The 14,507-nt window shown below is 42.0% G+C and overlaps 1 protein-coding gene and 1 long non-coding RNA gene across 2 annotated transcripts in view; both read left to right on the top strand.

Annotated features, from left to right (window-relative positions):
• Positions 1 to 13,978, top strand: part of MEGF10 (multiple EGF like domains 10) — a 124,450-nt gene extending 110,472 nt beyond the window's left edge. Inside the window, exons 18-24 of the mRNA XM_081088822.1 lie at positions 135 to 263; positions 2,404 to 2,640; positions 3,888 to 4,015; positions 5,362 to 5,485; positions 10,076 to 10,120; positions 11,175 to 11,381; positions 12,590 to 13,978. Of these exons, the coding sequence (XP_080944948.1) occupies positions 135 to 263; positions 2,404 to 2,640; positions 3,888 to 4,015; positions 5,362 to 5,485; positions 10,076 to 10,120; positions 11,175 to 11,381; positions 12,590 to 12,768 (1,049 nt within the window). The 3' untranslated portion in view covers positions 12,769 to 13,978. The remainder of the gene's footprint in view (positions 1 to 134; positions 264 to 2,403; positions 2,641 to 3,887; positions 4,016 to 5,361; positions 5,486 to 10,075; positions 10,121 to 11,174; positions 11,382 to 12,589) is intronic.
• LOC308517611 overlaps positions 1 to 14,507 on the top strand; it is a 775,374-nt gene that overhangs the window by 681,212 nt on the left and 79,655 nt on the right. The gene's annotated exons all lie outside the window — the stretch shown is intronic.

Here is a 14,507-nt window from a genome sequence, read left to right on the forward strand (position 1 = left end):
CACTTTGGGTGGTACAAGTCTACCTGAACAGGGATCCCTGAGAGGGGTGGCCTCCAGACACTCAGGGTCATACAGTAAGAGACAGCCTTGCCCCAGATTCCCAAGTCTGAATGGGACTTTCACTTCCTCCTCAGAGTGCCCTGCAGGGACATATGGCTACGGTTGTCGCCAGATATGTGACTGTCTGAACAACTCCACCTGCGACCACATCACTGGGACCTGTTACTGCAGCCCAGGATGGAAGGGGGCACGGTGTGATCAAGGTAAGGATTCTAGTAAATAATAACCACCATCTCATATCGTGTGACCACCATCCACCTGACATGAAGTGTTTCGGCCTATGTTCTCTGATGTAATCCTCACCATGACGCTGCAAGGCACAGCTGGTCATTCACGTAGCTGCCAGGTGGATGCCTTATTGTTGCTGTCCTACAGATGGAAAAACTGAAGCTCAGAGAGGCTGAATAATCTGCCCAAGGTTATGCAGCTACTATAGAACATGTCAGGGCTTTGATGTCAGATTTCCAAAGCTCATGAACTTTCCATTGCACCTACAATGTTTCTTAGTCTTACTGAGGCATGATTAACCTATAAAAAGCAATAAATACGTACAGTATATGTACAGTAACACAGAGTATACAATTTGATAAAAATTTGACATGCATACACCCATGAAACCATTACCACAATAAAGAGAATGAATATATCCATCACTTCCAAAACTTTCATCATGTCCCTCCTTTCCAGCACTACTCCCGAGGCCCCCTCTACTTTCTGTCTCTATAGATTAGTGCAGTTTTTAGAATTTCATATAAATGGAATCATACTGTACACTTCTTGTCTAATTTTGTTTACTCGGCATAAGTATTTTAAAATTAAACCATGTTGTGGTGTATGTCAGTGGTTCAATTGTTTTTACGGCAGAGTAGTATTCTGTTGCATGGAATACACCATATTTCCTTGCCCATTCACCTGTTGATGGACTTTTGGATTGTTCCCAGTTTGGGGCTATTACAGATAAAGCTTCTGTGTACAATAGTGTGTCAAGTTTTTTATAGGGACATATACTTCCGTTTCTCATGAGTAAATTAGTATGAGTGGGGTGTGATTGGCTCATGTGGTAGGCATATGTTTAGCTTGTTAAGAAACTCTTGCCCGTGGTTTTTAACTAAGGTTTATTTCATACTCCTCTGGGGGTATTGTATACGTTGTCCCACTTGGCCAATCTGACTCTGGGATGAATGGGCCTTTGAGAAAGTGCTCCTTACGGTTCTGAAGCATGGCCTCCAGAGAGTTCCTGCTGCACGCGGTGCCCTTCAGTAGGTAAATATTATAATACACTCGTGGGTGTAAAGGCTTTAGAATTCATACAGTATCATAGGTGAAGTCATCTTGCACTGTAGATTATGTAGGTACTCAGTTCATTTCTTTCCGACAATAACATTTGCATGCTCGTGATTTATGTCTGACTGTCCTGGCGATAGGATGTTACGTTCCACAGTCACACCATTAGTACAGATGCGCTGTAATCGCACTGCACTGGTCCTTGGCGCTCTGTGTTCCGGGGCAGACTGTCTCATCAGAAGGTCTGGCATTTAGACTCATAAAGTCCCGGGGACATTAGCGCTGGAAGCACCTTCAGGGAGGCCAGTTTCCTCATTTTCAGATGACGAAACTGCAGCGGAAGAGCTTAGGGGAAAGCAGAATATCAAGGTCAAGTGTTTCAGATGCCAGTTCCTTGACCCTTTAGTGTCTGTACCTTTAGTGTCTTCACTTGATGAAACAAGAGGAAGGATTGTGGAAAACTGAGTTTTGAATTATGAGTAAGGTTTTAGGGTGATGTTATTACTGGGACAGACCTTTCTGTCATAGAAAATAACTGCACAGAGCAGTATTTTCTGAAGTAAAAGCCCATTGAAATCAGGATAAGGCAGGTCCTGATCTTGGACTAGGTTTAAAATGGAGTTATTCTGGCTTGGAAGGAAAATTACTGTTAAAAGTGCTAAAGATAGACATAAAATTAAGTTAGTGGAGACATTTAGGAGCTAGCCCTTCATAACCTTAATACCGTATAATAAATAAAGCACAATAAGAAATTAAATCAAGTGCCACTCCCAATTAATTGCCAAAGTGTTTAAACTGAAATAGGCGAGAAGCTCCCAAATCCTACTGTTGAATCTTGGGGTTCAGGAACTCCTGCCTTTTTTCAAGGTTTAGAGCTGCCTTTCTCTGGGCACAGACCAGCCAACAACATCTAAAAATGAGGAACATTTGTTTCCAAATTAACATCTTAGGAGCTGAAAATATCCCGATCTTAGCACAGCGGGAGACGTTTGTAAGTAGAGTCCAAGCGTTTACGCAGCACATTATCCTTATTCGCGTCTCCTTTTCTGCTTTTTCTAGCCGGTGTCATAATAGTTGGGAACCTGAACAGCTTAAGCAGAACCAGCACGGCTCTTCCCGCCGACTCCTACCAGATCGGGGCCATCACCGGCATCATCATCCTTGTCCTGGTTGTCCTCTTCCTCCTGGCCTTGTTCATTATCTACAGACACAAGCAGAAGGGGAAGGAGTCGAGCATGCCAGCCGTGACCTACACCCCCGCTATGAGGGTCATGAATGGAGACTACGCCATTTCCGGTGAGAGCGGAGTCCTTAGAGGCCTTGTACTCTTTGAAAAGTTCGGTTTTCTTACCTGGTTCTTTGAAACTGGGTGTTGGGTATGCTGCCCATTGTTCCTGTCAGGTAGACTTGAGGAAATGTTTTGTTTGGAAAAGGTTCATTGTTCGAGACGTGTTCTGTATGTCAACAGTAGTAATATCATTACTGTTGTCTTCTAGGTCAGTGGTCAGCAAACTCATTAGTCAACAGAGCCAAATATCAACAGTACAACGATTGAAATTTCTTTTGAGAGCCAAATTTTTTAAACTTAAACTATATAGGTAGGAACATTGTTATTAACTTAATTAGGGTACTCCTAAGGCTTAGGAAGAGCCACACTCAAGGGGCCAAAAAGCCGCATGTGGATCGCGAGCCGCAGTTTGCCGACCACGGTTCTAGGTGGTTGCTTTAGACTTCGGGAATTTCAACCCAGGAAAAGCTTTACTGGGTAACGAGTCCCAAGATTTTGCCCTCTGTGGGGACAGGGATGGGAGAGGCGGGTGGCTGTAACTTCACCAAGGCCTGGAGCAGCCCAGGGACCAGGGACCACGGCCAGGTCTGCTGTCCCTCGCCTTGAATTGTTCCCGCAGTTCCTTCCAGCCCGTCCCCGAGCCCATACAAATCATTAACTGCACAGCAACCAAGTTACAGAAGAAACAGTTTTTCAGTTTTAGCAAGAACCAGGGTATTTCCTTAAGAAAACTCTTAAACCTTCCTTTCGGTCACAAGTCCTCATAAAAGTAAATTTTTAGGTGACACGCTCAGTCATCAGAAGTAACCACTTAAACAGAGGAATTTGGAAACTTAAAATATTTATTAATTGGAAGGCAATTGCTGAAGGATTTTGGAAGTGTCACATGATTGTAAATACACTGATTGTGAGAAAATGCATAAAGTAGCTGTACAGAATATTGTAGTACAGAATGTTGTAGTCAAGGACTCAAGTGTTTTATAAAAGAAGAAAATGACAGCAGAAATAACTTCAAAGCAGTGCCTTCCCAGCCATATCTGTGGATATTTTCACACTTTTCAAGGAGGCTGGTAAGAAGTCAAATTCCTGCTGCTTCTAGAAGCTTCACTGAGCGTACTGGGCAGGAGGGTATTCCGCCCAGTTTGCAAAATGGAAGCAGCCCAAATACATGTTCTCATTACATAGCTTGCTTCCCTTTTTTCCACCCAGGGTCAGGGGAGCCTGCCATCTTCACTGTCTCCTCCTTCTCTTGCAGAAACCCTTCCTCACGGCAACGGTGGAAATGCTAACAGCCATTACTTCACCAACCCCAGTTACCACACGCTCACGCAGTGTGCCGCGTCCCCTCGGGTCAACAACAGGGACAGGATGACCATCGCCAAGGTGAGAGGCAATGGCCCAGGTCGGTGAGGGTAGGCAGGGGAGGGAGAAAGGAACAAGCAGGTATCGAGGGCTGCTGTTTGCCATGCTGTTCTAGGCACTTTATATCTATTGTCTCATCTACCCCTCCAGACAGCCCTGTAGGTGTTTATCACCCTAAACAACCCGAGTAATGGGGAATTTGAGTCACTTCCACACACAGCTCCCCAGCTAGTGGGTGAGGCAGCTGCGACGTGAGTCAAGGTCTTTCTGTCTCTGTATTTTATACTGTTTCCATTGCTTCTCTTTGGAAAAATGTTTCTAATATTGGGTGAGGTTTTAAAATAACGTCTCAGAGCAGAATACAGCAGACTCATTTCTGGGTAAAATTGCCAAGTTTGTCTTTTCTGATCACCTGTCTCCTACTGCCCTTTCCTGGACACTTGTACTTTCATAACAACAACAACAACAATAATATGTATGTATTTAGGTCAGACCACATGAAATTGCATTTTTGTAGGTCAAAGGGATCAAATAGAAACAATGTGCCAAGCATTTCTAATTATTTTACAGATAGCAGCTCATTTAATCTTTACGCCAACCCTATGAATCAAGAGTAGATATTATTCCCAATTGGTAGAGAGGTTGAAGAGCCGGGGCTGCCTAGAACCTAGAGCTGCTTCCTGTAGGACTCCCCAGGTCCCTTCTACATGCACTGAAATCCCAAACATGCCTCCCTTCCAGTGGTACCCAAATTATATTTCCAGTCTCCGTTGTCTAATTCCAGCTCTTTCTTAAAAGACAACCAAGCTAATAAAATTAATTCAGTTGCAATTAAGTTAATGCAGCTGGATTTTAATTATAGTGCCTCGTAGTTAAATGGCACTTCACATTCTCCAGAGACTTTCATATTCATCATTCCATTTGTTCTCATTCACATTCAGGGAGGGAGGCAGAGTAGATGATCTTATTCTCATATATATAGCTCGGAAAACTGCCGAGAGTCACTGTGACTCTTACAAGATCATACAGGGTTGGATGGGAGAGCTCTGGCCAGGAATTTGGTTTTTTCAATGTGAAGTTCCATGTATGTAAACCCAAATAAGGCCTAATTGGTACAGAGTAACAACATGAAATCAAGAAGCTGAGGCAGTGGTGGGGCAGGAGGACAGTTGGGACCAAGGGTCATACACTCCTGCTGCCTCGGTGTCCCGCCAGGTCAGACACAGTCACCTCTGCCCCTCCGCCCGGCCTCAGTCAAGGACCAGCCCTTGGTACATGCCATGGACTTGCTCCCCCAGACCAGTAACATTGCGCGGTACCACATTATATTCTCTTTTGAGGTCTTTTGTTGTTTTTATTTTTCATAGTCGAAAAACAATCAGCTGTTTGTGAACCTGAAGAATGTGAATCCTGGGAAGAGAGGCCCAGTGGTGGACTGCACGGGCACACTGCCCGCGGACTGGAAGCACGGCGGCTACCTCAACGAGCTCGGTGATTCTCCCGACTCCTGTCCCCAACGAGCACCTTCACCTTTTAGTCACCTCAGATAGTCAGAGGTTTATGTCTGTTCCAAAGTGATCTCTTAGAAACATGAGTGAAAGACAGACTGATCGACTTCTACCTCACCCCCTGAGGGGGCTTAGGACTGTCCCAAGTGCCTTATTCATTCAGCATTATTTGCGTTTCTGCTGTGTGCCAGGAATGATCACGTGAGATAAGGGTCTCTGCCTGCTGGTAGCTTACATTCCAACTCTTTCTATAGTAACTCACTTAATTCTCCGGGCGCTGTAATAGGCAGGAACTATTATCAGAAGCAGCATCTCCATGTTACAGTTAAGAAGCTGAGTCTTAAAAAGGTTAAGTACCTTGTGCAAAGTCAAACCCTACTAAGTGATAAAACTGGGAGTTACACCTAATCAGCTGGGTACCAGGCTGTGGGCTCCTCTTTGCTCCCCTGGGAGGTGAGGAGATGGAGATATCAATGGGAATATAAACCAGTGGTTCTCAAGTGTTTTGGAGTCGGGACCCTTTCACACACTCTCCAAAGTTATCAATGGCCCCAAAGAATTTCTGTTGATATGGGTTATATCCACTGATATTTACCATATTATAAATTAAACAAGAATACTTAAAATAATTATTTATTAACTTATCATAATGATCTCATTGCATAACATAAGATGCATTTTATGGAAAATTACTACATTTCCCCCCACAAATAGCGAGAAGAGTGTCACTCTTTCACACTTTTGTCAGTCTCTTTAACGTCTGGCCTAGTGAAGGACAGCTGGATTCTCGTTCTGCTGCTGCATTCAGGCAGCAGTGACCTCACATTGGTATAGCTCCTGGAAAACTCCACTACAGACTTGAGAGAGGAGGAGAGTGAGAAGGGCAAACAGTGTGGCTGTATTATTATTATAAGAAAAGCTTTGACCACATGGCCCTCCTGCAAAGGCGGTGAGGACCCTGGACCGCACATAAAGAGCGGCGTGGTGCCCATGGAGTAGGTGGTGCCGCTTCCAAGCACAAGGAGGAGCTTGATGATGTAGTAACTAATGTGTGTGGCACCTTATGGCCATCAAACCCTTTCATGTGTATTTATTCGCTGGTAAGGTTGCCACGAAGCACAGTTAAATTTGAATTTCAAATAAGCAACAAATATTTTTAATATAAATATATCCCAAATATATAGGGCAATGGGACATACCTATACTAAAAACTACTTGTTGTTTCTCTGAAATCCAATTTAACTGGCCTTCCTATGTTTTTATTTGCTAAATCTGACACCCCTACTGGATGGGCCCTTCCTGAATACTGTTTGATTGAGAAGGGGAAACTGGGAAACACGGAGAAGTCAATCTCCTGTCCAAGATGCCATGGGAAGAAGGCGGTGAAGCTCGTCTCACAGTTAGGCTTTGACTGCGCCCCCTCCGATCTTTCTGTGAACACCATGTATGCTCAGTCACCTGAGCCAGATGGAGGAACCAATCCCTGTGGGCTCTAAAGTCCCCTCTTACCTCAGAAATGCAAATGTTTAAAAAGCAAAAGGAGTATAAATTCTTAGTTTTTATCTGCATTCTGCACCAATGTTATCTAGGAGATGTGTATTTCTACACATGCACAGTAAAATGATAAGATATTCTTACAGAATACTTATTTATAACACACTTATTGGTGAGTTTATTTAACATTGGGGAGGTTTTTAAGAAGTCTAAATTACATGAAAGAAGCACCTGAATTGATATTCAGTAAAATGCCACCAGGTCCTCCTGAGGGAAAAGTCCTCTTGTTCCAAGTTTCCTAATGTCATTTGTTCTGGCTCCAGAACACACAGTCATTGCAATGGTCACAAATAAACCTCTGCTTTCTGTCTCAGTGAGACCCAAGGCACATAAGAGTTTCATTGGAAATTCTGGATCTTCTTGGTTTGTTCCATTCCAAGAATAATTTTGCATCCCATGTACTTTTAAGGTTGTTGCACAGAAAAGTCTTCTCTTATGCACAGAATGAGGCACATTGTCGATGATGAAGTGTGTAGGTGTTTCAGTGATGGGAACAGTGTGGTGAGGTTGTCTGAAAGAGCCTTGAACTTGACACAAAGAGCCCTGAGATCAATTCCTGGTTCTTTTCTATGACACTGGGTCAAGCACCCCTTCAAGATTGATTTGTTCATTTGCAAAATAGGGATAATGATCGTGTTCTGGCTCACCATATGAATTAGATTAAACTGAGTGCATTTGAAAGCATCTGTCCAAGGATGGGGAGATATGGGAGTTTATGGGGAAACCTACCTGCTCCCTTGTTAAAATGTACCCTGGCCCAGCCAGTGTGGCTCACTGGTTGAGTATCAACCCATGAACCAGGCGGCCATGGTTCGATTCTTGGTGCAGGCTTAATCCCCAGTGGAGGGTGTGCAGGAGGCAGTTGATCAATGATCTCTCTCATCATTGATGTCTCTCTCTCTCCCACTCCCTTTCTCTCTGAAATAAAAAAAAAAAAAAAAAACATATTTAAAACGCACACACACACACACACACACACACACACACACAAAGGCACCCTGATTTTCCAAGGTGCTGAAGAGAGAATCTGGCAGGGGTATTTGGTCTCACAGCCCCGACTCTTGTTCCCTAATTTACTATGCACCCCATACTGCTCTTTTTAACCCCTTGGGGGAGGCTCACTGCAAGCTAAAGCCAAAATGTTAATTTAACAAGACTTTCGTACAGTTTGGAAATGGCTAAGGGAATTGGGCAAATAGTAAGATAGAGCTCCTTGATAAGGAGCTCTCAGAGGCACAGCCCCATCCATCTTCCTGGGGTCCCTATACAAAGTCTGGGAGTCCTCAAGACCACCCTCGGGATAAAAAATTTGCTGGAGAGACTCACAGAACTCACTGATGAAAGGTATTATACTCATGGTCACAGTTTATCACAACAAAAGGATACAGAATAAAATCACCCAAGGTAAGAGATATGGGACAGAGTCCAGGAAAGTTCAAAGCATGAAACTTCCTGTTCTCCTTTCCCAATGGAATCATGGAAAGTGCTAACCTTTCCTGGTGACAGTGTGTGGCAATACACATGAAATATTGCCAAGCAGGGAACTAACCTCAGCCTTGGTGTCCAGCGTTTTCATGGGGGCTTGGTCATGTAGACTTAGTTCACTACCCATGTGGTTGACCTTTAGTCTCCAGCCCACCTGAAGGTTACATTGATACCAGGTGGCCCAACCTTCCTCCCATAAATTGCTTTGTTAGACTACCCCGTGTAGCCATAGGCCCTCATGTAAACAAAAACACTCTTACTGGGCAGAAATTCCAAGGACTTGGAGATTACCTCCTAGGAACCGAGGGCAAAGGCCAGACCTCTGTTTGGTAAGGTTGATTCTTCGCTACACAGCCTTCTGTCCTGCCTCTGCCTTAAGGCGGTGCCTTTCCCACCAGCTGGGAGCTTGGCTAGATTTCACAACCCAGACCAAAAAAGTGTGCCTGAGAGGAAGACATTCCCATATCCTGTCCCACCAGGACTGATATTAGATCCGCCCTCTCCTCTTAAGGGATTCTCTTTCTTTCTCCACAGCCGTGTGTCCCCATAGGACATGACCATCAGAACTTGAGTTTAATGTCCCTGAGAGAAACACATGCACAGTAGTAGTGGGCCATTTCTTGCCCATTCTCATACTTACTTCAATGTTCATCACAAATCATTACTTACTCTCTGTTTTTAACCTAAGTCCATAGTTTTCCTTTCAAAGATAATTAAAAAGGCTTTGGAATGCTTACAGATAGACTGAAGCTGAGACACAGGAAGTGTTACAGTAACTGAAACACCATTCATTTACATGGTGCTTCGGATTTTACCAGGCCTACTTCACTTAATGAGCACCACCACCCTGTACGGCTTGGAAGGCAGGTTTTGTTTTCCTCATTTTAGAGATAAGAAAATTGACAGAGAGCCCAGCTGACATGGCTCAGTGGTTGAGCTTCCACCTATGAACCAGGAGATCACGGTTCAATTCCCGGTCAGGGCACATGCCCGGGTTGCGGGCTCAATACCCAGTAGGGGACATGCAATCAATCAATGATTCTCTCTCATCATTGATGTTTCTCTCTCTCTCTCCTCCCTTCCTCTCTGAATTCAATAAAAATATGTTTTTTAAAAAAGAAAATTCTCAGAGAGTTGAACATCTTTCCCAAAGTCATGTGGCTAACAAGTGATGAAATTTAAGACCTTCATCTCAGTTCTAGTTGTGGTCTTGTCCTTTCCACTGTGCAACCTTGAATAAAGTGGACTGATATGTCTGTGCCTCAGGGGCTACCCTGTATCAATCTGCCTTTCCCAGGTCACTGTAAATGAGCAGGAGAATGATCAGCATGACACATGTGTATTTTCAATTCTAAATGCTGGGGTAGCCAGCATGGGAGACCTGGAGTAAAGGCGTGAAAAGCAGCAGCCTTGGTGGTCCACAGTGGGAAGGCAGTGTGTGCCCAGCCATCTTCCTCCGTCACCTTGACATAGTAGATGAGCTTTCTCTTGCTTTCAGTTCTCACTGGGTATTTTCTTTCTTCCTTTATCACAGGTGCTTTTGGACTGGACAGAAGCTATATGGGAAAATCCTTAAAAGGTATGGTGTGGATTTGAGGAAGAAATACATTTATCAAAATCATAATTTAAAAAACACATCTCAGAGACTGAAATAATTTGCTACATGGACAAGAGTGTCAGTGTAGGAAAAATGTAGACTTACTGTGGTTATTCCAGCAAACACACAAACACGTTTGATGGACATCAAGACAATGACTACGGATGGGTCAGTTAGAGCAGAAGTCGGGGGATGCAGGTTTCACTCTGCTGGGGAAACACTTATATTTCCTTAAAAGAGGTGTGGCTTATGGGGGGAGGAAAGGAAAAAGCAGGCAAAATAGGAAGAGATCAGTGTGGTTACGTGTTCATTGAGGCCTGCTCTTCAGGAAGAATTTGAGTAATAACTTCAGATGCCCAGTACTGAGGTTTTATAAGAAATCCACGCAGCACAAATGCTTTCTTCACCGTGATAATAGAACCTTCTTGTGCTCCTGGGTCCATCAGCAAATGGTTTCTCAATTGAAGCCTTTGAGAATTTGGGGACTCTTAGTAAAATAGAATGGAATTCTTTTCATTTGAGTGTGATAATCAAAATGAAATCAAATCCATGATGTTTGTATTGGTATTCACCTTAGTAATTTTATAGCAAATTCTCTCCAAAGTAAGTGAACAACATTTAGTATTATTTTTAGTGTATATAATTCAGAAAACTAGCTAGAAAGAAAAACTGCCCAGCCCTGGCCAGTATGGCTCAGCTGGTTGGAGCATCATCCCATACCCAACAGGTGGCGTGTTCAAGTCTTGTTAGGGCACATACCCAGGTTCTAGGTTTGACCCCTGGTCAGGGTATGTGTGGGAGGCAACTGATTGATGTTTCTCTCTCACAGCAATCTCTCTCTCTCTCTCTCTGAATAATAATAAAATTTTTAAAAATTGTCTAAGTAAATTATCACCAAGAAAAAAAATAACATTCTTCAGTACACCTGAAACCATAATAAAAATAATATTGAATGTAAACTGTAATTGCAAAATAAAATTTTAAAAATAACGTTCGTGTAATATCATTTGCTTTTCCCCGCTATTTCTCTTTACAGACTTGGGAAAGAATTCTGAATATAATTCAAGTAACTGCTCCCTAAGCAGTTCTGAAAACCCATATGCCACTATTAAAGACCCACCTGTACTTATCCCTAAAAACTCGGAGTGTGGCTATGTGGAGATGAAGTCACCAGCACGGAGAGATTCCCCCTATGCAGAGATCAATAACTCAACTTCGGCCAACAAGAATGTCTATGAAGTTGGTGAGTTCTCCTAACCAAGAAAGAACCTGATATGGGAATTTAAAAAACAAAACTTTCAAAGTCTTTGAGAATACAACAGCATTTCATACAAACCTTATTAAAAATGGCCCATATTTTAAGTGTAAGCTGTGTTTGCAGTGATCATATTAATGTCAAATAATTTATTCAGGGAAACACCATTTAGAAAATTTAAAGGAAGTTTTCCTTATCTCCCACCTGGTTATCCATCTTTTGTTTTGTAGCCATAGTGAATATTTTAGCCTGCATGTGGAATAGCATATGTATCATATTAGCTAATATGTCAACTTAGCCAGAACAAATGGTTTCACTAGATTAAACAGGTGGTTCCAATTCCTGGTTGCATTCATTATATTAATATAATATAATGCTTTTAGCCGGATTAAAACATTTTACTTCTAAATTTGTCTAATATATCAGTAAGAGTCTAAACTGTGAGTCTGGTACAAATTAATAAGAATTCAATTTAAAATTAGAGGTACTTTGATTGCCTCTTGCAAGTGCAATTTGGGGAAAGTTAAAACATATCAGAGCTATCACCAGCTAGATAATAGGGCTATATAATTTAATTTTTCTTACTCTCTATCTCTGTATCAGTATTTATGATTGAAACTTTAAAAAATTCTCTACTACTTGTAAATGAAGTGACTAACTTAACTCTAGTCGCTAGTAATTCATTTTATGCTGTAGACACGTCACTGAAGATATATAACTATTTTAAAAGTATTAAAACAGCTTTTTAAAATGGAAGGCATAGTGAACTAAATTGTTATGGAAAGGTCAGTAACAAGTCCCCTTTGCTCCGTCCCATAAGCTTCCCACCGTAAGATTGGAACGCAACGTATGTTTCCATGAATCGAGTTAACTTCTAAGGACTCAGTCTTCTCATCTGGAGAGTAAGGGCTTTGCACTAGATTACTTCCCAGGTTTTTCAGACAATGATTCATATCCAGGGTTTCTGTATATTCCCTTGATACCTTGATCCCAATGATACAGTCATCCTTTTGTTCCGAGCACCATTTGTGGGCATCAGTGGGTCTCCCAACCACAGAGTAACCTCCTCTGTGATTATAAAAGGATCATTTGTTTTTAAAAATAATATTTTCTTATTTGACATTTGCAAGAAATTCCATGTTCAATTTATTAATTTTTTTATTGCCAATAAATTAACGTGTGCCTGGTTGTCACAGAACCTACAGTGAGTGTTGTCCAAGGAATATTCAGCAATAATGGGCATCTGACCCAGGATCCGTACGACCTTCCAAAGAACAGTCACATCCCTTGCCATTATGACCTGCTGCCAGTCCGAGACAGTTCACCCTCCCCCACGCGAGAGGACGGAGGCAGCAGCAGCAGCAGCAGTGAATGACACCAAAGGACCTTCGGTAGCCACTGGAACCCTTTCCAGAACTGCAGTTTGGTTCTTCTCCATCCTCACGTTGCCACCTTATGTGAATGTTAATCTACTTGGTAGGCAATTGCTGGGCGTAACCCAGAAAGCTCAAAGCTGAGGCTGACGGACGGTAGGTCCCTGGGTACGGGTGGCTGGGCAGGAGATACCATGTGATTTTCCATTCTTGTTAGTTTTAGAACTGCAACCCTGAAGCATGACTTCCTGTAAAATCTTGGCTATGAGCGTGAACTTGCAGAACTCCTTCAGCGATGTGGGCTGCAGTGGACATTGGTATGATTGTTTGAAAAACTGAAGTTTAAAGATTTTTTTTCTCATTCGCATTGTAGATCTGTACCTAGGATTGTGCAGTTTGCCATAAAATTTAGTGTGAAACACTAAATATGTAGAAGAAAAGGGGCATATTACTGAGTCCTGATTATTTGGGTGTGTGTGGTTTGTTTTTTTGCAGTTGGACTCAGAATTGTAGGGGTAACATGAACCCAGGAGAAAACATTCTGTGAAGTGGCATAACTGGATAGACTGAATAAAACCCTAGCAGAAGTAGAAAATTTAAATATGAGAACTTAGTCTTTTTTAAGAATGAAGAAATGTACACTTAGAATTATTTTAGACACACTAGAGTTATTACAGGAGTCAATATGTACTAGGCAGAGGCGATTTTTCTCCCTGTTTGACCCACAGCCCACTTTCCATCCATGACGTTATTCTGATCACTGTCCCCATCATACACATTCACCACTTGAGATCCATAACATATCAGTAATTATTTCATAAATATGGAAATGGAATAGTTTTATTTTTAAAAGACTGGATTGAATGAGTGTATAATGAATGATTGGAAAAGGTTGTAAATTTTAAGTGTACAAAGACACTTAAGTTTTGTAAACCATTAGTAATACATGCTGTAATATAGAATTAGCAAAAAGTTTTTATTAATTTTCCCTAGAAGTGACTGAAATGTTTTTGTGCGTATTTGAGGAAAGGGCACTTTTCTTTTATTAATTGTTGATTTAGAGAAACTATGCTTAAGCTGGTCTTTTGCATTGCTAATATGACATGTATCCCATTTTTCTTTAATTTGTATTTTCATTTTTAAGTTGTATATTCTACATTTTGTAGTGTTTGAATTGTTAATGAAAAAATATTATATGTCTGTTGTTTCTTGTATTGTTGCCACTTATCTTTTTGCTTGATAAAAATGCATTGTTCTTTTTTTCTTTCGGAGGGAGGAGATAGAAATATATAAATCAAATATATTAAAAATTGGTCATTACTAAAATAGTACAAAACCATAGGTGACTGACTTATAATTGAAATAGACAAGGTTTTCAATATTCTAAAATGGAGTTCCTTTGGTCTGTGGGTTCTGAGTCTTGGTTAAACCAGGGGGGGCTATTGTTCCTGAGTGCGTGCCGCAAACTGCTCTGATTAACACCTTCACTAGGGTGATCGTATAATTGATCATCCAAACTGGGACACTTTTGAGAGTAAATGCGGACATTATCGATGATTATCCTGCAACGGGCTTCAATCTGGACTGCTCCAGGCAAACCAGAACAGATGCTCATCCAGTGCATACTGACCATGCAATAACATTCTCACCCCCAAATGCCAGTGTAATGCCAGAAAGCTAGTTTCTCTTTCTTGGACCTACGTGAGCAAGCCGAAGGGCTGGAGGCTGAAAGCGGAGCAGC

This window comes from Myotis nattereri (genome assembly GCF_964212035.1).
Source record: "Myotis nattereri genome assembly, chromosome: 4".
Taxonomy (NCBI): Eukaryota; Metazoa; Chordata; class Mammalia; order Chiroptera; family Vespertilionidae; genus Myotis; species Myotis nattereri.